Source organism: Pagrus major, chromosome 9 (assembly GCF_040436345.1).
Source record: "Pagrus major chromosome 9, Pma_NU_1.0".
Classification (NCBI taxonomy): domain Eukaryota; kingdom Metazoa; phylum Chordata; class Actinopteri; order Spariformes; family Sparidae; genus Pagrus; species Pagrus major.
Window position 1 is genome coordinate 12,550,966 of NC_133223.1, and position 23,867 is coordinate 12,574,832.

General features: G+C 42.0%; 1 protein-coding gene across 1 annotated transcript in view; it reads left to right on the forward strand.

Annotated features, from left to right (window-relative positions):
- Positions 1 to 233: 233 nt before the first annotated feature.
- abi3bpa (ABI family, member 3 (NESH) binding protein a) overlaps positions 234 to 23,867 on the forward strand; it is a 33,048-nt gene continuing 9,414 nt past the window's right edge. The window contains exons 1-11 of the mRNA XM_073473911.1: positions 234 to 401; positions 9,034 to 9,213; positions 9,299 to 9,367; positions 9,505 to 9,637; positions 11,451 to 11,641; positions 12,316 to 12,359; positions 13,111 to 13,159; positions 14,349 to 14,408; positions 19,500 to 19,688; positions 20,502 to 20,567; positions 23,190 to 23,252. Of these exons, the coding sequence (XP_073330012.1) occupies positions 287 to 401; positions 9,034 to 9,213; positions 9,299 to 9,367; positions 9,505 to 9,637; positions 11,451 to 11,641; positions 12,316 to 12,359; positions 13,111 to 13,159; positions 14,349 to 14,408; positions 19,500 to 19,688; positions 20,502 to 20,567; positions 23,190 to 23,252 (1,159 nt within the window). The 5' untranslated portion in view covers positions 234 to 286. The remainder of the gene's footprint in view (positions 402 to 9,033; positions 9,214 to 9,298; positions 9,368 to 9,504; positions 9,638 to 11,450; positions 11,642 to 12,315; positions 12,360 to 13,110; positions 13,160 to 14,348; positions 14,409 to 19,499; positions 19,689 to 20,501; positions 20,568 to 23,189; positions 23,253 to 23,867) is intronic.

A 23,867-nucleotide genomic window follows, 5' to 3' on the forward strand; every position in this document is an offset into this window, starting at 1 on the left:
CTCCATCATAGAGGTATAGATGGTGCAGGAGCAGCCTGCTGCACCCACAAGTCCAGTCCAGTGAGCTGCACTAGTCCTGAAAGCCACCAGCTCAGAGAAGTAGTCCAGCCACTCCACAAACCTCCAGCCTGACTCCTGCAGCTGCAGCACACACAGTCTGTTGCCAAAGATTTATCAACGAAGTGACGCTGAGTGACGGCCTCCTGCTTCTGCTGTGAGATCTCTGAGCTGAACTTAGGTTATTCAGATCACAGCAGCTTGTTACACCTGAGACTCGTCAGCACAGATGGTGATGATGATGGGGATGCAGCAACACTCACACAGATTTCTGGTACTTCTCCTCATGGTCTTCATGTCTGGGATAGCTCTCTCCGGCCCATCAACTCCCCGCAGGAGCAGAGGTAGGTGATACTTGCATCAGTGTTTCTGAGACGTCCGCATCAGGAGACACTATTAACTACCTGTGAAGTGATGCAGTCATTGGGTGGACCTGTGTTTGGTCATCATGGTCTTCTCTGCTTGTGGGTGTCCTCCAACAGTCTAATATCCATATAAGTGAAAGTGAACATCAGTGTGATTGCCTTGTCTTGCACTGATGGCTTTTCCGTAGTCTTTCTCTGCTTTCTGCCAAATGCATGCTGGGATACGCTTGGAAAGGAAATATGTCATAGTTAGTAAGATGGATATTTGTTTCAAGGATAAATGACAAGACAACGAGTGTTGTAACCATATTGAGACAACCTATAACTGCAAAGTATGTTAGGTGATGGTGATACCACTTGACATATGTCCTTTGTAACGTTACAAAGGGGACTGAGAAAGAAAGAGTTCTGATGTGCAGGAATCTGCAAATGCACACATATACTGAAATATTCAGATAAGTAAAGGCATCAAGTTGTTTTCCTCAGAAATCCTTCCTTCTCTTTTTTATATTCGTATCTGCTAAAAATACCATTATTATTAGATTCAAGCCTGATCAACACTTTTGGCTTTAATGTAGCTCCACATGTTCCTCAAAAGCTTGTTTTCTGTGTCCAAAAAACTCAAAGCAAGCTGTGTCCTATTATTGTTGTACGCATGTCTCCTGCATGGTGAAACTGGGGAGTCCCGTTTCAAGTTTTGTTTTTACGAGCACTGTGCCACATTTGCTATTTTTCCAGCTGCAAACTGCAAAATTAACCCTAATTTATTCTTTGAATGTCAATCATTGAATTATAGTTCTAAAAAAATGTTATTTGGTAATACTTTATCATTACCATCATTAATACATGGTAAATGTATAGTTAATTAAACTGTAATTAATAGTTATTTCACTGTTAACAAACAATGAAATGCTTTATAAACCATTTATTGAGCAATTGATAAGATTTTTAAACATCAGTTACAACTTTATAATGCCCATCCATTTAAATGTTTATAGATGAACTACAGTTTATTAACTATTTACAAAGTATAATAAACATCAATTGCAACTGTACAATAAACAGCTGCTTAATAAATGGGTTATAAAGTATTTCATTGTTTGTTAACAGTGAAATTACTATCAACTACTGTTGTATTAACTATAAATGCACCATTTATTAATGATAGTTATTATAAAGTGTTATTTTTATACTGTGTGTTGTGACTCACAGTTGTTGAATGTTCATTATAAGCACAGATAGATTGTGTCCACCTGCACAAGGCACCTAAATAAATAGGGGGATTTGAAAGGTTTCATATTCAATAAATACTTTTGTTGATGACTTCTGATCCTGTGAAATGCTGTTGAACCCCAAATCTAGAAGAAAAATCAGCTTTCCTACATGGAGCCACCTGTCTGGCTTTCAAACTGACTTGATTAGAAAGCACTGTTTTTACGATCCCTGCGGTTTATCCACATTTCCCTGAAATGAGGTGAGCAGACACAGTGAAACAGGCCAGTTACTGCTCCCAGGTTTTAATGAAAGTGTTTCCAGGTTGGGGGTCAGGGGTTAGACAACCTGATGGGATGGCCTTCCTGGAACTGTGCCCACCCAGCAGAAGATCTGATGAGTTTATAAGCTGGCTATTTATTTTAATTAATTGCCTCAGGCAAAAGATTTGTTTCATTGCTTCATGTTTTAAACCTATTACAGCTCTCATTAACAGATTTTATCCAACCAGATGAGGAGAGTCTTAAAACTTCAACACAGACGGTGCAGTAGACGTATCATTACTGGCAAGTGCAAAGCACATGTGTCCAAAATGTTTCCAAAATATCAACAGCAACGTGGAAGTAATCACAGCATCTTTGTGCTGTATAAATATTAACACACAAAATCACTATGTGGAGGCTTTTGTCAACAGTTTGAAGATAAGCAGTGTCAGTTCCCATACCCCTCACCAGCACATGTAGAGTTTTCTTTTCCAACATGCCATAAACCAGGAAAGCATAAAACAGACTAACTTTAATAAGCAGATTAGAGTATATTGAGCCCCTTCTGTCTGATTAGGATTGTCACGACATTCTTGGAAAGGAGAAGATTTTCCACAAACATTTTCCATATTCCATATTCTCATTATCTCACTGCTGTGTCGGTACACACACACACACACACACACACACACACACACACACACACACACACACACACACACACGCATACACACACACACACACACACACACACACACACACACACACACTCACTAAACTTGTGCAGCCTTTAAAGACTTTGATGGTAGTAAAAGTGATTCGAGGTGAGCAGACTGGAGTCGGTATGAAGAGGTGAGCACAGTGGAAAAGGCTGCTTCCAGTGCGTAACTGGCGGGCTAATCTTGGCTTGCAGACAAATCTCAATGTGCAGCTCTGGGAGCTAGATGAAAGGGGCCGTGTGTCTGTTTTTGCTTTGGACGGAGAGTAAAACGTCTGTATCTGTGTTCTTCTTGGATCAAGCCCCTGGTTTCAGAATGAAACATGTTATGCAATGAGGTGTTTGCTTTCTTGTGCCGTGGATATTATAGCATAATACACAGGTGTCAGAGTTGACGGATAAGCACTGTCAGTAGTCTTTACTTAATTCCCATTTACATGTGTTTTTCATCATTTAGACTAAGTCGAATAAGTGTAAATGATACGATCTTTATCTGAATGACTGTAGTCCTTTGTAATACAAAGAGTATTTTCAACTTCCCCACTTCAGGACAATAACTGGCCTGAAAACTACTGTTGAGCCATGTAAAGCATGGCAACATGGAGGAGAGGAAATAAGGACGAAGACCAGAGTAGAGGAGATTCAAGGACACGACAGATGAATTCAAAGCACTTCAGGAAGTTGAGAGAGGATCAGGTCGATGGAAAGATGGCCACTGACACATATAGGACAGCAGAGATTGAGTGAAGGAGAGGAAAGATGGGATGGAGCAGCGCCACACGGGAAGAGAAAACAGCTGTTGCTCTGTTGAATCTGACAGGGTGGGATATATAGTGCGAGAGCGGAGGGACCAGCGTGGAGGCCACAGTGCAATCCCAGGCACGGTTGAGGTGAGGCCTCTTGTACACCTATGAGAATGACTGGACAAGAGAGGCTGAATTATACTGGATATTCAGACATACCCCAGTCTGCAGGCTGGGGATATTCCCATTAGAGCTAACACAGGTCAGTTCAGCTGTCGTATCTCACCAGCTAAATTATTTCAGGCCCAGAGAGTCTGAGAGATTTTCACACTTCATTGCCTTAAATGAAGGTGACTGTTTCACCAAGGGGCCATAAAACATCTGTCTCTGTCTCCACGGTGCAGGAAGCCAAGTCTTCTCTCCACCTCTCCTATTCCAGGACAGAAACCCGAGAGGCTAGGATACTGTACGCCAGAGCTGCATAAAGTCACTCAGGGCACCATGCACACACGCAAACTCAGGATATTATGTGTGGCAGGAAAGGTGTCACCTGCAGTCAGTTTAATTGATTCTATAGAGACGAAGGAGTGTGATACATGGAGTCTGTAGAGCATCTTGGTGTGAAGAGGTCAGCCGCTCAAGGCAATCTGACTTCATTATTCTGTGCTGCTTCCATCCACCATATTTACCACATTAATATCAACAAAGAGCGGAAAAGTTATTCTCCATTGCATGGCTTTATAACAAAACAAGCCGTGTAGCCCTGTTCCAAGTTTTGTTTTCTTCTGGGGCTTTGCTTCAGATATTTATAGTTCATTAGTTCACGCATCGGCATGAGTGGAAAAGTGTTGTGATGATCTCAGTGTATAACACAGTCCTCCTCCTCATCTGAACCCAGAGGAAAGTCAGTGGAGACTAAGGGAGCTGCCAATGATTTAAATCTGTGGTTTGATTATGTCAGACAGTAAATCTAGATGTTTGTTATTGGTGCCAAAACTGTAAAGATGCACGTGTTAATATGTATTTCCTAACACCAGTGATACATAAACATACCGTGTTGCATTGCAGTTGAAAGTGGAGAGAGCATGTTGTGCTGACAACCCCATTAACCTACTCCTTTTCCCAGAGGATCATCCGTCACTGCCGACGATCCAAGATAGACGCTCCGCTGAGCCAAGATTGAATTTCCAGTGAGAGGGTGTTTCTTCTTTTCAGGCCAGCAGGATTACACCCCCTGGCTATTAGTCCAGAACAGGATGAATATAATGGTGAAATGTTTATTGAGTGATGTGGCACCGTTTATTGCTTAACCGACTTGTTTATTGGCTGAGCCCCAGCTATGATGGATTTACTCGTACAGTATTCGTTGATGGATCGGTTATGTTCTGTGTACAAGGGGGGTAACCATGATCTTTTCATTGAAGGGTTCAGTCTTTATGATGAGATTTACTGTATATTATATCTAGATTGTCACCCGCATCGAAAGAGGGACATTTTACAGTGTTTTTTGTCTCTTTGTGGTCAGTCACATATCTTTGAGGTCTCTTTGTGTCTCTTTGTAGTTATTTTGTGTGTCTGTGGTCATTTTTTGTCTCTTTGTGGTCATTTTGTCTCTCTTTGTAGTTGTTTTGTGTCACTTTGTGGTAGTTTCGTGTCCCTTAGTTCTTGTTTTGTGAGTCTTTTTGCATCCCATTTTATTTCTCTTTGTAGCTGTTTTTTGTCTCTGTAGCTGTTTTTTGTCTCTGTGGTTGTTTTTTGTCTCTTTGTGGTCATTTTGTGCCAATTTGTGGGTCCATCCATAGTTTTTTAGGGTAAGATTATGGATTTAATTATACTTAAGTTACATGTCTTTTGTGAGGTTGTATATCTTCAACGATCTCATGTGTTTTACAGGGTCAGAGTCACCAGCAGAGCTGCGCTCAGGAGGAATTTAAATTCAAGTAATCAATCATCATTTTCCCCACAGTTCGTCGACACAAACACACACCAGCATGACTTTGTGGCTTAGCACTTTTTTGTCTGGCTAGCTAAATTGTCAATAGTTTTGACTTTGTAGTGTAGTTGACTGATTCAGGATTGTGACTGGATCCGTTCCTTAAGCTTTATTCATTTTACTCTGGAAATACTGATAAGTCTTTACAGTCCCTAAGTGGTGTATGGGCCAAATGGCTGGGTGTTGGACGGGTTGCTGTGGGACTGAGCCAGTGTTTGCTTGTACTGGAGTTTAAAATGCGCTGCCAGAAGTTTCTTAATGTTTCATACATTCTGAACCCCTTTCCCTCTGAGCCAATCTCACTTGTGTTTTATCGGAAATATTGATGGGAGAATCAAAACAAAAGCAGTTTTGATAGGAAACACATAGCTGGAAAAGCCTGAGGGTATTTTTCAAATCCAGGGCTTCCCCCTCTTTCACTGTCAGTGTCTGTTTTGGTGTCTGGCAGCTGGCGGCTTGATTCCTCATGCAAAGTTCCATTATTTCATTTAATGCTGAAATATGAGCCAAGGACAATGAGCTTCAGAGAGTATAATACAAGCTGTAAACCAAGAAGAAGGTCGATTTTTTTAGGACTTGTAGACGAGGAGAGTTTAAAGTTTGAGCTCCATAATTTCATTTCTGATTTCCACTGTGAAATAAAAATGATAAGAATATAACTGAATTCATGAATTTGCTCAAATTAATTCATTCTAACTTGATTTAAGAAGAACATGAATCACTGAACAAAAACAGCCAAAATGATAAAAATCAGAACCACAATTTAATAAAAGCAGGCTAAATTTGACAAACCTGTATATCTTTCTATCACCACTGTTCACCATCTATCATCCAGGGCTGCACTGGTGCGCTTATTTATTGTTTTACATGGTCGCCGGCCAGCTGTCAGTCATAAGTCACACTTCTGGCGCAGCTGCTCTCATCTGCGTTTTGTTTACTAGCTTGCCTGTTACAAACTGGCTAATTGTTAACATGCCCATTTCCTGGCAAGTAGTGAAGGCCACATGGCAGAGAAAAATAAGCAAATTCATTGATTCTTTGAACTCACAGTCCTTGAGTTGCTTGTCAGTTCAGCAGTTATGGTTACCTTAGCTGCACTGAGACTTGCTTTATTCACAAGTTAAATGTTAATATAAGCTATCGGTAATTACAGACAGTAATGTTTGAGGTGGTTTGGAAGGTGACAACTAAAGTTTAACACTTCAATGGCAAACAATAATGATAAAGATCATATTTCCCTGCCCATCCCTGCAGAACCTGATCTTCTTAACATGCTGTGTTTGTGTGTGTGTCCCATGGCTAAATACATTCAAAGGTTATTCCAGTCCCAACACACAACTAATACATCCCTTTTACCAACACAGATTATTTCTTATGTGATTTACAGACATTTAACGCTGCTTTTATGGCATCTGAGCCCAATCTCAAAGTACATGCGTGTATGAAGGTGCAATACCAGCAGGGGGCGATAATGATGGGAACATCGCAGGACCGCAATTCAAAATGCCAGAAAGATGTAGGGCGGTTCATTCATGGTACTTTCAGCCAGGCAACCAGGGTTGTTGCCTAATGACCAGGTCAGGACTTGGTCAGTATCGCCCCCTACTGGTACAGCACCTTCACACACGCCTTTTTGCACGGAGGCAAACCAAACTATTACTCTCACATACTGACCTCTGGTGGATTGTCAAGTCTATCACATGCTTTCACCCAGGTGACCAGCCAGTGTTGACTGTTTTAGTTTTAGTTTGTTTAAACAAAACCATAATCTTATCTTAAACCTAACCAAGTACTTTTGGTGCCTTTATTTTGAAATTTAACCGGAAGTTTCATGTTCGTTATTGCTAACTTGACCACAGAATGATACTGTATTGTTTTCCAAATAGAGTGCTGTAGCAATGACGTATTTTTGTAGGCTAACCTGGAAGTTAATATCACCCTGGTTCCCTTGACAACAAGCCAATTGAATTTTTCCATTGGATTTTGGAATATCGCTGAAAACAAGCTCTGTGGCAAACACAAGTTTCTGATACTTACACGCCAGATAATCTTCACATATCAACACCACTTTTGTGATTTTTGAAGCATAAATTAAATCACTAGAAGTAAAAAGCTAGTGTTAGGCTATAAACAGACTAGATGACTTAAACGTCACAACACTAATTGTCTTACTAAACAATTACTTTAGATGTTTTCTATAAACCGATCAACCTACAAGTTGTAAAGTTAGAGTTAGAATAGATTGTAACTAAACCGGATTTGGAAAAATGCAAACCGATTTTTGGGTTGTAGGACTACAATACTACACCACTCTATAGGTGAGGACAACCATGACAGCGACACAGTGGACTGGTGGGTCTATTACACGGCATGGCATGATATCAGATTCAGCATATATACTAGGCAGGGCAAGTCATGGCAAGTTTAAAAGTGATTTACATTAGATTAAAACATACAAAAGGCAATATTATTAAGTCTGCTAAACCACTGATACAAATATAAATACTCAAAAACTTGTTTTTGCCAATAGTATATTAACAAGTGGCTCAGCAATCTCTGACCTCAGACCAGGTCTATTTTTGATGGCTGTTTCGACCAGTAAAAACCAGCTCATCTGTGACCACTGTTGGCTCTTGTTTATTACGACCATTTCTCCGATGAATGTCCTCATATTTGTCCCAAAGCTCTGCTGATTGGGACAGCATTCTGTTGAAGTCAGCTCTGGCAGAAAACGTGCAGTTTCTTGTAAACTGACGTCAACCTGTGTGTGTTTGTGTGTGTGGGAAAGAGAGACGAGAAGTATTTTCTGTGTACCATTTCCCTGTCAAACTCGACATTGCCTTGCTGACCTTAAGGTTTAATGAGGCCTCTTCACAGATTTCGATTTTACAATAACAGTGTATGTATTTCAGAAGCCCATTTTGAGCACATACACATAACTTGAACCCACTTAAAGAGAAGCTTCAGCATCAGTTTATGATGCTTGTAAATGGCATTTGGTTAATATTTAATACTCCCTGTTAAAATAATGTTCTTATTCAGTTAGAAAGCACGCAATAAAAATGTTATTAGGTATTTCTCCTATAGCTTTGTGCCCGCTTAATAAAATCAACTCTAATAGTTTTCAGTAAAACTCAGCAGTGTTTGTGCTTTGACTGCATGTACTGTACTCCTTGAGTGTTCCTGTGAAGTGATGGAGAACAGAAGTGTTGAATCCGGGAATTGCACGTTGTTAAAATAAAAAGCATTTATTTAACTCTGTGAACTCTGCCTCACAAGCTTTCACTCCGCTTTTACAAAAAAAAGACTAAAATGGAAGGAAGAAGAAAAAAAAGGCCTGTTTGAGACTCATAGGTACTGAACTTACCATATTTCTGAACAATATTCTTCTTTTTACTTCTGATTTTTTTGATTGTTGTGATCTTTAAGAAACTGAAACTGCATTTCCCATGGACATTCATGTGTGCTCTATTTGATACCATTAGAGGCTCGGGGGCTCCTATAACGACTGAAGTTTTATCGTTAAATACTTGCATTGGACTGAAGTGTGCAGAACCTTCTTCCTTGTCCTTCTTGCACCTTACTACTGTATGTCATGAATGTGGTGATATTCTCAAAATCAACAAGACTAACATAAAACAGCTACTTGAATGTTTAACGGCGTCCTCTCCTGCCTCCCCAGTGAGACGTCAGAACATGAAAGTCCGCATCAATGCCACAGGAGACACCATCGTAATGAAGTTTCTGCTTCCCAATGCTGAAACCAAGCTCGAGGGCTACATCCTGGGCTACGGCAGCAGCATGTTCTCCAAACAGTTCATTCAGCTTCCTGAGAACGGACAGCCATATGAGACTGAGATTGGTAAGAGAGGCTGCTGATACGTGTGTCTGCCAAGTTAAAAATGTATTGATGCGTATAACTTCCTGTTTTATTCTTCTGTGTCAAGATGCTGAGCCGAAGTACCTAATCGCCGTCCAGCCCATTCCAACCAATGAGGTGAAAAAACAGTGCACAGGTAAAGCTTCCGTAATATCTATGGTGAAAATCATCATCAAGGTGATGATGGTTAAAGTGGCATTCAGACATGAAACATGAGCAGTTAGGTGTTGAGGTGGACATGGAGGTAAAAGTAAAGTGTTAATTTGTTCTCAGGTAAAGTGGAACTGCAGAAGCCGTTGCACGTGGTCATCGGGTCGGTAACGCCCACTTCAGTCCTTCTGTCCTGGGGGACTCTGCTGAAAACCCCCTATGAAGGCAACGTCATGAATGACTGTCTTGAGGATGGGTGAGCTTACACACTTACACACGAGGCTCTAGTTTAACTGATTTGTTATTCTAAGATACAGGGTTGTACAAGTTGGTGGTACGGAAGCGGATACTTCTGTATCTTTTGCCAGATGGCAGCAGGGTGAACAGACTGTGGCTGTGGTGGGTGTTGTCTTTTAGTATCCTTTGGGTTCTGTGCAGACACCTCACTTTACTGCTGTCATTGATGCTCTGTAGATGGGTACAAATGATGTTCTGGGTGGTTTTAATCACCTGCTGTAGAGCCTTCCTGTCCTGGGTCGTGCAGGAACCATGCCAGTTTGTGATGTTTCCAGTCTGTTGCTCCTCTGTAAAAGTTGACTAGAACTTGGCACGAGAATTTACCTCAATAAATTCCCTTAAGAAGTAGTCAATCAGTTAGTTAGCTGTGAGCTACAACTTGATCCCCATTTCTTTTAGCTTCTTTTTGTAAACATTCTTGCACATTGCCATCATTACAAGTATGCTGAATCAGTTATTAGTACCTCCTGTTTGCAATGAATCCATGGATGTACAGACAGCTATCACTGGGTTACTTTGAAACTGAAAAAAACTTAAAAACATGATGATTCTCAGACAAGATCTGGGAGTGTCTTCTGTCTATGATTCAGAAAGGGATTTGTGGACATTTATTTGTGTTGGAAATCAGAACTCTTTAAAGTACAGTACATTAATTGCTTCCATAGGCTTTGTCCTGACCTGAACACCTTTTAACCATGTCGATAAACTGCAAAACCAGCGTGGCAATCTGCATTTCGTAACTTCTAATTGTTTTCAGAACACCTTCAGTCTGTTGGCAGCCAAGCTGTCACATTTATTAGTAAAATACCAAATGAGCTAAAACAAGCACTGTACATAAGGTTAGTAGCTCGTTAGCTTATGATTCCGTCAGTGATAGTGGTGATGGTATAGTAGGCTCACTTTGAAAGTATGTCTAATAAGTTTGGTTTGAACATTTACTAAACACCATGGAGCAAAGACAGTAAGATGGCTGCTACAGATGCACAGGTGTACTGAGAAATATAATTCCATTTCCAGCCTTTTCATTTCATGTACGCTGGCTGTATTGTAGTTTTGGTAAGCATAAGAACAGATGGTGCAAGGATACATCACTCACTCTCTCATACACACACACACACACACACACACACACACACTGTATCTGGTATAACTGCACAAAAAGTAAATTAATCCCTGAAGTCTCTCAGGTTACTGAGCGGTGGATCCAGGACAGCCAGGTGTTTAGGAGAGCAGTCCACCCACGCAACGTATGTGACACAGTTTTCCTTCTCTGAAAAACCATTCTGGAAGCATTTGATGAAAAACTTCTGCTCTGCCTTTTGGAAAAAATCTTCATGGTTTTATGTCTAATATTAGTTTGGTGTGTATCTTCTGAATAAAGGGACAGAAGCATGCATCTGCCCCTGTGGGAAGACTAGTGGGCCTACATCTCTTTCACAGCATCACAGCAATGTATCCTGATGGTGCAGTTCGTGTGGGATTACATAGTGTTCAGCTTCACAGGAGCAGCAATTTGAGATGGCCTTTTCTAAGATCAAACCCCTGATCATGCAGTTGTTGAAAATTGGCAGCATTACTGAAAGAACTATGCAACACTGAAGGTGACATTTAAGTGCGATTGTCCCTTCAAAGGTTTCAGTGGGATCTCAGAAATTATGAAGCCATGATGAATGACAAAATGTGATATTCTATCACCTGGATGTCCGAGTTTCTTCATAGACGTAGGACTTACTGTTTATCTTCATATTTGTTTTTCTCTGTCTTTGGCTCAGACACTACACAGTGCGTTATCGTGAGAGGAACAGGAAGTGGAACTACCACACCTGCCCAACCAGTGACACAGTCATTGACAACCTGAAGCCCAACACCGTCTATGAGTTTGGTGTCCAGCCCAGCTCTAAGGATGGCACTGGAGAGTGGAGCAAGCCGGTCATTCACAACATCAGCTCAGGGGGCATAGAGGGTATGTTTGATGTCAGGTTGTCACATGATATAATCCCTCTCACCCCAGCTAAAACGACTCTCTCACTATGGCTGTTACACAAATACAACAGAGTACCTTGTACCTTCTTAACAGAGTAATTTCGATCAGAATCAACAAAGATCCATGCAATGTTAGTAGTGTGTGGACGTAAACATGTGGCCAGAAATTGACTTTAATGACACAAATATGTTTAAACATGTAGCTCCACAGAAGAAGAACCCATCACATTCTGTTAATAGTTTTAGTATATTTCTAAATGTTTAAATATTTCCCCTTTAATTTGGCATTTAGTTGGGGGGGGGGGTTATGCTGCTATTTGAGCAACCGCAGGAAGGTCCTCTTTTAAAGCAGAATTTGTCAGTCTAATAGGCTTAACTGTGTATTTGAGTGACTGTGATGACATCACATGTAAATATTGTATCACATGAGCCTTCCCACACTGATGTAACTAACCAGCGTTAGTAAATCAAAACCACCCTGTGGTTAACTTGAATTAAGCCATGTCTGAGGAACTATCTCATTCAATCTTCTAGGATGGAATGCATCTTGAGCAAAGCATGTTTGTAATGTGGTTTGATTTAGCTCCCCCCACTTTCTATTAGTTCCACTGTGCTGATTTCTGCACTGATTTGTATCTTGTGTCATGTTTCTAGAGAAGACCATCAGGAAGATCCTTAAACGCCCCCACAGCCCTGTGGTATGTATTAGACACACTTTTCAATATCTTATTTCTTAATTTTCTTAGTTGTTGCTTGCAATAAGAGTCTTATTGTGTTAATATGTTGATACAATAGTTGTTGAATATGCTAAATGAAGTAAGTGTCACAAACTAGTGAGAGTACTGAGAGTGCACAGGTTCACTTTCTGTCCTCAAAAAAGACATTTTTGGGAACAGAGTGTATACTTGACAAGAGAATGTGCTTTAGAGTCCATGTTGTGCACTCTAGTGAGCTTATGCTATTCTCAGGGTTGTTTGCCTCATTAATTTTCCATCCAACAGCCGAATGGAAACAGCACCAGTGCAGCCAGGACCGGCCAAGCCAAGAGAGCAGTCTGTAGCTAGCTAACTTCTGGAGTGGAACAAAAGAGAAGGGGGAAAAAAGGAGATGAGAGGGGAGGATAGAAGACGAAGGATAACGGTGTGGAAATGAGTCGAGAGGAGAAAGGTGGCACTGATTTAGGAGAATGAAAGGCTTATGTGTCACGTGCTCCTGGCGCCGTACTTGTAAAACATCACAGCTGTTGAGAATCAGCCACAACACTTGCCCTTCCAGAGGGAAACTTCGAATAACAAGCTTCTCACCAGGGACTTAACCGATTCGACATAGATCAGAACGTTATGAAACACAGAGAAAGAGGTGGCACTGAGGTCAAATGCCAATACCTTGACTTGTGATCATTACAAAGACTAATTCTCCCCCTTCTCTTTTTGTTTTCTCACTCTTTAGAAACCTTTACCACCAGGTCCACACTCCTTCCCCTTTCCTCCTCGCCATGGTAAGCCAATAGAAACCTGCTGCTTTTGGTCAAACCCACTGAACCCTTTTTAATACGGCATCAGAATTTTTATAACATATTCTGATTTATTGCTCTTCAGAAATGTCTGTTTCAGCCCTTCTCGCTGACCCCTGCTTTAAGACTCTGCACTGGAAGAATTTTAACTAGAGATTTGATTTATCGTTTTGCTGACAGGACCTCATCATATCCAGTCTCTCTTATTTGCATTCACAACTTTCATTTAGCTGGTTTATTGCAGATGCCATATTCACGAAATCTGCTTTGAAGCCCTGTGTCCATGATGACAATATCTCAATTTTGGGTTATTTGTAGTGATGCACCTACAGCCAATAATCAACCGACTCTGCAGTTCCCCTCAGCTATATGCTTCCAGAATCAGCTCTGTGTTTTCATTTCTAAATAAATTGTATCAGACACAATCATCCATCCCACATAACTCGTGGAGTCATTGCGCTTGGGCGGTCCACTCCTCTTTGCCAGATCTGAGCCACAGGCAGGCCATACCATGGACACGTGAGCCAGGAGTGAACGGAATAAACCAGAACTGGCCCAGATCTGGGAAACAGGAGTGGAGCGGCTAAGTGCCTTCATTCCACGCGGTATGTGGGCTGAATGAACGTGTCTGGTGTGGACCATATCTGGGCCACAACAATTTTTGCTATCTGGGAACTTAACTGTTTTGATCTACTCTCACTGTTCTCATCAGTGTCTTTTTAGCAAAAAAGCTAGATAAAATCCTCTGAACGCTACCTGTCCTGCACTACAGAGAGCAGCCGTGTGTCTAGAAGAAAAGGATGGATTTTCATGGATGAGACCAATCAATAATTGGGTCTCATCAGTCTACATGTACCTATTGCTATTCACAACTATGTTTTCATGTGTAATGGAAATATCTGGCTCTTCCTCTTCCTCTTCTTCTTCTTCTTCTTCTCCTCGTCGTTGTTTTCTCTTGGAACAGACAGCTGAAAAGTAATTTTAAAAATCAGTAAAATTTTCGCTATGTCAGAACTTATTCAATAACAGTTTTTCCATCTCATGTTAAGTGCATTAAATCTTTTTTTAATCTTTATGAACATGATTCTTTCACATAACTCTTTTTTTTCAGGACTATGAAGACATATTATGTGTAACTCCTTGACTTAAATCTCTCCTCCTTTGTCCTTGTCAGTTCACCATAACAGGACCAGACTGTCCTCCTCCCGGAACATAGCTCCAAAGACAACTCTTGGTAATGACTTTTCTGACCTTAAACTGAGATCAGAGGTCAGAAAGAAGTCTTGACCTCACATCTGACCATTTGACCTGACATCTCTATCACTGCCCTGCACATCTTAGTTCAGTGTTTACTGCACACACACCAGTTTTTTGTACATTCTACAGGACGTACAGTAATAACTTTTCTTCCAGGTCTACTAACGCACACTATATTTCTCAGCTCCAACCACAACTACTAGACAGGAATCTGTGTCGACCACTGGACCCACACTGCCTGTTGTCACCAAACGGCCAATCGGTAAACAGTGAATCATGGTTCTTTTTGAAAAAGCTTCATGGCTCTCATTTTGGCCTTATGTAGTCATAGACTTGGCAGACTGTAATTGAGAGGCTGTCAGTGCTTTGCAGTGTCCTTTATAATTTGCTGCATGAGCAACAGTGGCATGCTCTGAGTAAGTACAGTAGCCGGACCCCCTCGAAGAAAATGGTGTCAGCTGTTTGGGCTGTAATTGGGTAAGGTAGGTGGCCTTGGCTGCATGGCAAACCAGCAAAGCTTACAGGGATTCTTAATGATGGTTTCAAGGTCCTATTGTGTGTGTCAGATATTTTTAGTGACTGATTTGCAAGATGTAATTTACACAATTTGTTAAAAGGTCAAGACTCAAATCAGAATTCAGTTAGACGGGCCTACCAGCCAAAAGCGTAGACCATTCCCAGTCCTTCAGAAAAAGGTGACCTTTGACCACCACTGAGAACCTTATTAAGTGCTGCTCAGTCAAACAGTGCATTAAAGATCAGTCATATCTCAAATATATTGACTGAGTTTATTCATTTTCACATGTCATTTGAAAATCCATCATTACCAACTTGATCTTGCAATGTTTTTTGTTTTTTTACCACATCTTTCAGTATTTACAGTATGATTATTCATCACTGTTTTGAACTTTTTGCTTTCAATGCAGCACAGGCGATGGTGTGAAGTCTGCATGACAAAACTGCATGCACCGGACATTCCTCTTTCTCCAGCAGGAACTTCAACAGACGTTTTATCTTCTTTTCTTTTAGCATTTCTTTTGTTTTACCCTGTCCTGTGTCCCTCTCTCCAATATTTATCTTTATCATATTGGCAAGTAACCTGAATTCTCATTCAAGTTTAATAAAGCTAGAGGTAATACAAATACTATGTCCCAGTTCAAGGCCTGGTTACATCTGAATATGACCAGATAAATCTGTTCAATTTCAAAGGCTCCTTCAAATGCAGCATGTATTTGCAGCACGAAGGATTCACTGCCATGGGCTGCATTGATTAAGAAGCTCCAGCCACTGTATTGAGACACATTTCCATTTCTTTTTAATATACAGGAGGCATTTCCAGGAAGCGATCATTTGAGCAGTGTTGCGATCCCTGTTCTTGGTTGGTTATATTTCCACTGAATTAGCCAACAACCTCAAAAACAGAGGAATTTTAAACATTACATGGCCATAAAGTTGAGTTGAGGTACTACAGGCCTGGAATATTTGCTTTGCCTCCCTGCTGTTTCTTTTGCTCCCACTTTCCTATTTTCTGACTTCTTCTCTTTTTCTTTCTCATTCTCTTTCACCGAGGTGAACATCTGATCAGATTGAACAATCAATTTAGAATGGTCCATCAAAATCCCACAGCAAGCCATCAATCACCAGCTATTAAACCCTCATGTGTCAAAGTCACAGCAAATGGATTTGGATGGCCGTCGCTCACAGGCATCCTGGTCCTGGTAGCTGAATCTGTCTGTAGTAACACGGCTGTTACATTGCAAATACCTACATATGGTCTGTCTGCCTTTGAAATTGAACCCCTTTTATCAGATTAGTGCCAGGTAAAACTTATTGTGTAACCTGTGCCTCAGTCCAATATTAGCACTGTGAGTTCTCAAGCCAGTAGCTGTTGGCACGTCTGCTGATCTAAATTTCAGCTGTTGCCTAACTGCCTTTATGTCTTGCTTTCACCATTTTCTAGACAATAAAATAACATTTTGTTTTATTCTATTTTGTAAAATAACTTACCTGCAGAATATTATATTTGAAATTATATTTACTGCACAGTTGTGGGTTCATGGCCATATTTTCTTTCTCTCACACAACCTAGGAGAAGGAGACCTCTCCAGATCTGTCTTGCCTCCTTTCCTGGAGGTCACCTTAGCTCCCAAGCTCCGTCCTCCACCAAACTTTACAGCCACCATGGCGTCTGTGCCAGTCCCTCAGACAAATGTGGAGAAACATGGAGGGCATCCTCTGAGTCAACCACAACAAAAGCCCCAGTCCCAACCTCATGCACAGCCTCAACAAAAACCCCTGCTCCAGCCAGAGTATCGACCACAACCACAACCACAACCCCAAACCCCAAAACCTCGACTAAAGCCCAAGGTGAAGGCTCAGACTCAACCACAACGAAAACCGAAACCCCTTTCCCAACCTCAACCAGAACCCGAACCAGCATCCCAGCCCATACTGCAGAACCAACCACAATCAACATCCCAGCCCATACTCCAGGCCCAATCCCCACCCCGACCAACATTCAAGCCCATACTCCAGGCCCAACCCCCACCCCGACCAACTTTCAAGCCCATACACCAGACCCACCCCCTACCCCAGTCCCAAGCCCGACCAACTCTCAAGCCCATACTCCAGACCCACTCTCAACCCCATCCCCAAGCCCGACCAACATTCAAGCCTATACTCCAGACCCACCACCAATCTAAAGCCCGACCAAAATTTAAGCCCATACTCCAGACCCAACCCCAACCCCAAGCCCGACCAACAATCAAGCCCATACTCCAGACCCAACCTCAAGCCCAAGCCCGACCAACAATCAAGCCCATACTCCAGACCCAACCCCAACCCCAAGCCCAACCCCGACCCCAAGCCCAACCAACATTCAAGCCCATACTCCAGACCCAACCCCAAGCCCAAGCAACAATCAAGCCCATACTCCAGACCCAACCCCAAGCCCAACCCCGACCCCAAGCCCGACCAACATTCAAGCCTATACTCCAGACCCAACCCCAAGCCCGACCAACAATCAAGTCCATACTCCAGACCCAACCCCAAGCCCAAGCCCGACCAACATTCAAGCCCATACTCCAGACCCAACCCCAAGCCCAAGCCCGACCAACAATCAAGCCCATACTCCAGACCCAACCCCAAGCCCAACCCCAACCCAAAGCCCAACCAACATTCAAGCCCATACTCCAGACCCAACCACAACCCCAACCCCCTCAAGCCCAATCAACATCCCTGCCCGTACCCCATTTGCAACCTCAAGCACAATCAACATCCCAGTCCATGCCCCAGAATGAACCAACATCCCAGCCGATACTCCAGACCCAACTTCCGTTACAATCTTGGCCAAAGCCACATCCCAAATCACAGCCTCAAACCACAACCCAACTCCAGGCTGAACCACAACCTCACCCAACACTCAAGCCCAAACACCAGGCCCAACCACAATGGCATCTAAAGACCCAGACCCAGCATCAAGTTCAATCAACTCCAAAGCTCACAACTGTGGTATACCGTAAAACAGCTCAACCAACATTCCAGCACATAGCTTTGACCCAGCAAGCACGACCAAAGATTCACATCCAGCCCCAACCTCAATCTACAACTCAGTCACACACCCAATCTCAACAGAAAATCCCCCTAGAGCCTCAACTAACCACCAAGAAGAAGTCTATGGCCCAAGCAACAACTAAACCAAAGATACCTTTTATCCAAACAAAGCCTAAAACACAACCTGAATCCAAGAACCAATCCAAACCAAAAAAAGAACCTCAACCCCAGATCCAACCCAAGCAAAAACCACGGCCTAAAACAAAGAGCCAACCAAAGCCTCCACCATCAACTAAACCAAAAAAGCAGCCAAAGCCCCAAACAAGCTACCATCAACAACCTCACACAAAGATTCAGCAAGGGCCCAAACAGCAACCTCAAACAAAGACCGACACCAAACCTGTCAGTCATTCTCAACCCACCCCCCTGCCACCAAAGACCGAGACTAAGTCCCAACTTGAACTTCTACCCAAGCCACACCCTGCATCTAGGCCCCAACCACAGCCTCAACCAGGGCTTCAGTTTGAGTCTCAGACCAGGACCTACCCTGAACCCACCAAGGTCACCCCAAGGCAGGCTGTCCCTACGGGTAAAGACCCTACTTTTTGCCATCAGCAGTCCATACCATCAAGTATTAAGACCTTGTCTCAGATAACCTTTTAAAGGGGCATATTAACTATTAACTAAGTATTTAAATTGAGTTTATTAAGGAAAACTTGTCAAAACCAGATATCTTCATTGTCAGAGTCAGGTTAACAAATTCCACAGGTTTTTAAGTAAATCTCGATAAGTTGCTAAAAATCTGTCCTTGCATTAGATTTTACATTTAGAATCTCTTGCAAACCATGATTAAATTTAGCTTACCAGCTGGTTGCCTTTTCGTGGGTATCATAATCACAACGCCCTACTAGCTCTAATGACTTAAACGTAATGCCTTGTGTTTTAAGAAATAAGGGTTGCCCCTTTAAAAGTCATATATATATACATATATTTATATACATATTATCTTAGATAAATAGTGAGTTTTCTTTCATACAGCTCCTAGTCCACCAGAAGAGGGCAAGCCTCTACCAATTCCTGTCCTGGCTACAGAGAAGTCTGGTAGATACGATCAGGGTAAACACCATGACAAGTTTGTCCCATTACCATCTCTGCTTTCGTCAAGTCACGTGGAACCCAATGCTTTCAGTCCTATGTCAAACCATTGGATGATGTCACTGCTTCCCCATCTCCATCTCCATCTTACTACCCTACACAACCCCACCCCATCATTAGCCCTGCCTCCATGCGTCAGATGTGTGCCTCCATTTTCAGCCCAGCACACTCACCTCACCATTGCCCATTCACAACTTGAGCAGTCTGTCTAGCTTTCAATCTCATTCATGCCTCTCTGTCTTTCATTCGTTGTCCTGTCTTTTTCACTGATGTGCTCCATTATTTATTCCATCTAGGTAAAGCTGTCAAGCTCAGAAGTGGATCATTCCTAACCTCCCTAATTGCCTTTTTGCTCATCTAGGTACCGGTGTCCTCAGACCATCCGTTGCTGAAGTTCCTCGTTCTCCCATTAGCTCATCAGTTACTCCAGCAGGAGGGAACACTACGCTGTCTCGCCCCCGGGTTCCTCCTCATTCCACTCGTAATAGTGTCCAACCATTTCCTCCATCCAAGACATTCACCACCTCTCTCAGCTCCAGCACACCTGGGGGTAATGGAGTACTCACTACCCTTCTTCTCATTCTCTCTTCCCAAGTAGCTACCTCAGATTATCCTCTCCTGTCAGCACTCTCTCACGCTCATGTGTGCAGCTGTACATCTACAGAAGAAGGCAAACAAATCCACGACTCTTGATTTAGCACACGATCTGTGTTTGAAAGCATACTATAGACATTTTAATGCTTGTGCCTTTCTCTTTCTCTGGCTCGATCTTCTGCTTCACCTACTCGTACAGCCCATATGTTCTCCACGCTCCGCCACATGTGCTCGGTGTGTATTTCACAGCTTTACCACGAGCAGCAGTGGCGTCTCTGGGGTCAGGATCGTTAACATGATTTACGGTCCCTCTTGCTGGACGGGTGGGAAGTCTGGCCACAGCACTGGCCAGGACACACCACGTTTTACACCAACCATGCCAAGCCAAGCACTGTGTAGACAGTACAGCCGCCACAGCCTGTCTTTCTTTTCTCTTTCTCTTTCTGTATCTCCTCTTTTCTCAAAAACACCCGCACACTCCCTAAAGAGTTGTGGAAGAATTGAGAGTGAGAAATGTCAAATGGTAGAATTTATGTTTTCAAGTCATTGCAATTTCATTTGTATATAAAGAACATCTGTAAAACCAGACTGAACACACAAACAAGTCTCTGGCTTTGTTGTCATGACATTCAACAGTGAGAAAAGTAGAAAAATGGACAGTGAGAAAGAAAGACAAAAGCATTTTTTCTTTCTGACTTTCGTCTTATTTGTTATGTTTGCTGCTTTGACACAAAACATTTTATAACAGACCTTTTTCTCCCTCCAACAGCCGATGGGGTGCATCATAGGGGCATTGCTCTCCCTAAACCTGTGGTATGGCCCAAAGAGAAAACTGGTAAAGACAAACCAAGAATATTGCCTTTCAGCGTTCATCACTCACTAACCTAAGAGGCACTTTTATGTCCCATCCCACACAGCCACGCTGATCTGTGCTTTAGTCACAATCCTGTCATGCTTTATGATTTTGTCTGTCAGCGTGAGGTCATGTGTCTGGTTGTGGTCTGTGTTGTCCAAAATGTAGTCCCAGTAGCTTATACTTGACTGAGACTGAAGCCATATGTAATTCTAATTTTGGCATATACCTCTCCTCTACACATTATTTCGTCTACCGCACATGTGCACCTGTAATCAGGCCCTGACTTCAATTAGTTTGAGAACAGCGTTAGCCTGCTTGTTGTGGAAGGTGAGTGTGGGTTGCCCCTTCTTTCTGGTCAATCACATTGTTTCCATTCTGCCAGGCAGGCTCAGTTAATTAGAGTAATTGAATCCATCTCAAGTAGTAATGCAAACCACGTCTGGACCACATGTATTAATGGTGACGCTCTGCTCACTCCTTGTTGTTCCGAGTTGTGAAGAGAGGTTGTGCTTCAGTCCCATGTCACAGCTGGTGTGTGTTATTTCTGGAAACTTTGACGGTTTCAGAGGTCTTCAAGGAGTCACAAGGCTCTCTGGAAGCAACTCTACAGACAAGAACAGTCTTTTTTGCTTGGCACCCTGCACGCACCACACCACACCTCCTCCTGACTTCCTGTACATCGCTAAAAAGACATAACCTATATATGGAGTTCAGCTTCTTTCCTCGTGAAGGAAAAGGCATGCAACAAAATATGTCATTAACACTTCTTCCAAACAGCACTCTGCATTTTTGTTTGAACACAAAAGCCGGTGCAGAATTTGCTTTTGTTGTGAATTAGAGTGTGTCCTCAACTGTTTTAGCGCTCAGTTTCACATTTGCATTTCAACTTGAATATGTTTCAAGGGTTAGGGTGCAGGTATTTGATGGACAACGTCCATCCATGAAATCTGAGTGCGTGTTGCAACAACACAAGTGATGTGAGACACTGGTATGTATCTCAGTGGGAACATTTTTCTGGACCGAGATAAAACTTTGTGTTTTGATTGCATGTATTTTTACGTTCTCGCCCTGAAGAGGTGGTTATCTGAAAGAAACCAGCGCTCGCACCACTGCTGTGGTTTCACATCACAGAAGTTTTTGGCAAATCAGAGACTCGTCCTTCTGTTTGAGGAGTTTATTGTGCCACAAAACCAAACACACCCGCTGTAGAAGCCACAGAACACCGACTAAATCTTACTATATACATTCTACCCAGTTAATCATGACATCACTCTTTTGTACTGTCAGTCCTTCACTTCACATACCCCTGTCTTTTCTATTTGTATATCTTGAGACTGGCATTTAAATTACTGCATCATCATATTGTGTGACTTTACGTATGGGCATATGTTTGCCATTAGCTGTCAGTTATACCATGTGTGACTCAGTGCAATTCTCAGTGTTGGCAGATGTTGTTTCAGTTTGTCTTGATAGCCTCAACTCTTTTCTCTCGGGAGATCACTGATTTATGCTGACCAGGCGAAGGTCAACTCCAGAGAGGAAACAGATCCAAGAGAAATGTTTTTGAAGTGTTTTGGCGTCACGATTTGGACAACTACAGAATCTTGTCAGCAGAATGACCATTAATGAATCTCTGAGATAAGGAGATGAGAACTGGTGAAGGAGTGGATACTCTGGAAATGAATCACAACAGTTAAAATGAATTACAGCCGAAGCAACTCAGATATGAAACGTTAAAAGGAAACTTCATGTGTCAAGCCTCCCAGAGCTTCTCCACCTCCTCTAAGATATCACAACAACGATTTATAAAGATTATGTGTTTTTTTAAACAACATTAAATCATGGAAGAACCCTCGTGTTGAAATATCTGAGTTTGACAGCATGCAGCTAGGGTGTTTTCATTACAAATTCAAATTTTTCGAAAGCCATTTAATTCCTTGTCTTCATTAAAGCAGTTGAGAGTGAAACCGATCTGCTCTTCGTCTCACAGCTTGGCTTAATCTTTATTATTTTATTGTTTTCATTGCGGGGCAGAAATGCTGTGGAAAATTCTGGTGGTCAGCATCAGATCCAAAATAATTTTTCATAGAAGGGAGTGAAAATCATACCGAAAATGTTATTGGACCTGCTGCTGTACTTTCCTGTTTAGGATTCACTAAGGATTGTTAAATTCCTCAGTTATTCTCCTGGGGATTTAGGGTGAGTGTTTAAAGCACCGGTTTATAGTTTCATGGTGATTAAACTCGTGACATGGTTTTCATTAGTCATAGACCATGGCAGTGCTGTGTGGCAGCACTTCACAAAGTGACTTTTAAGCATCTCTCATGCAATCTGCTTGGCTTTTAAGTGCTTTATTGTTGCTTGTATTATGTCTTTGTTTTGTGTACTCATTTTTCAGCTCACAGTTTTACTGCGGTCGTCTGCCCTGCAAAATATCTCCCTCTTTTAATCTTTACAGTCTTTCATCATTATTGCACTATAAAAGATAACCAACAATATTGTTTTTCAGTTTTGTATCTCTTCTTCAGTGCCGACCACCTGTTCTGTTTCAATGTGATTCTTAATCTGAAATGGACTCTTGTTTCCCACAATTCCCTACAGTTCTGCATCCACCTATTCCTGTCAACAAGAGACCCAACCTGGTGGGGAAACCTACTGACCATGGTGAGGGCACCTGTGATGGCTGCACTGGACACTGCTGCACCTTATGCATACTTTAAAATGCTGCAGTTCATTGCAAGTTGAAAATCCGTAGTTCCAAGTCGGTTTTCCAATCTAAATGCGTCCCTATGCATCTGCTCTGGAAGCTGATGTTTATATGGCAAGTCTTGGAACTTTACAAGCATCTACTGAGGACCAACTTAACACTACAGAAGCTGATTTAACTATGAAGCAAACTTTTAAAGAGATGAGAGGCGTAGGCTAATGCATGCACGCACAGACCTCCATCAAGCACAAATCAACTGAATTAAAAATGAAAATAGAAATGGCAACTACAACGTTTAACAGCACATTTCACAGCCCAACAGTCCCCTTTATTTCAATCAAGCCTAATCCAATAACAAACTCGACAGCCCTGCATGATGCTTAAACATAACTTAAGCTCACCAGATCTAGGATCTGAATTAAATTGTTCTCACTCATAGATACCAGCCAACTAAATGCATCTGAGTTTTTTCATTAATATCCATGTATTATTGCCTGAGAAATTAACGAAAATGTTGAAAAACCCTTTATCTCACAATGTTAAAGAAAAATGAGAAAGAAAATCCTGGATCT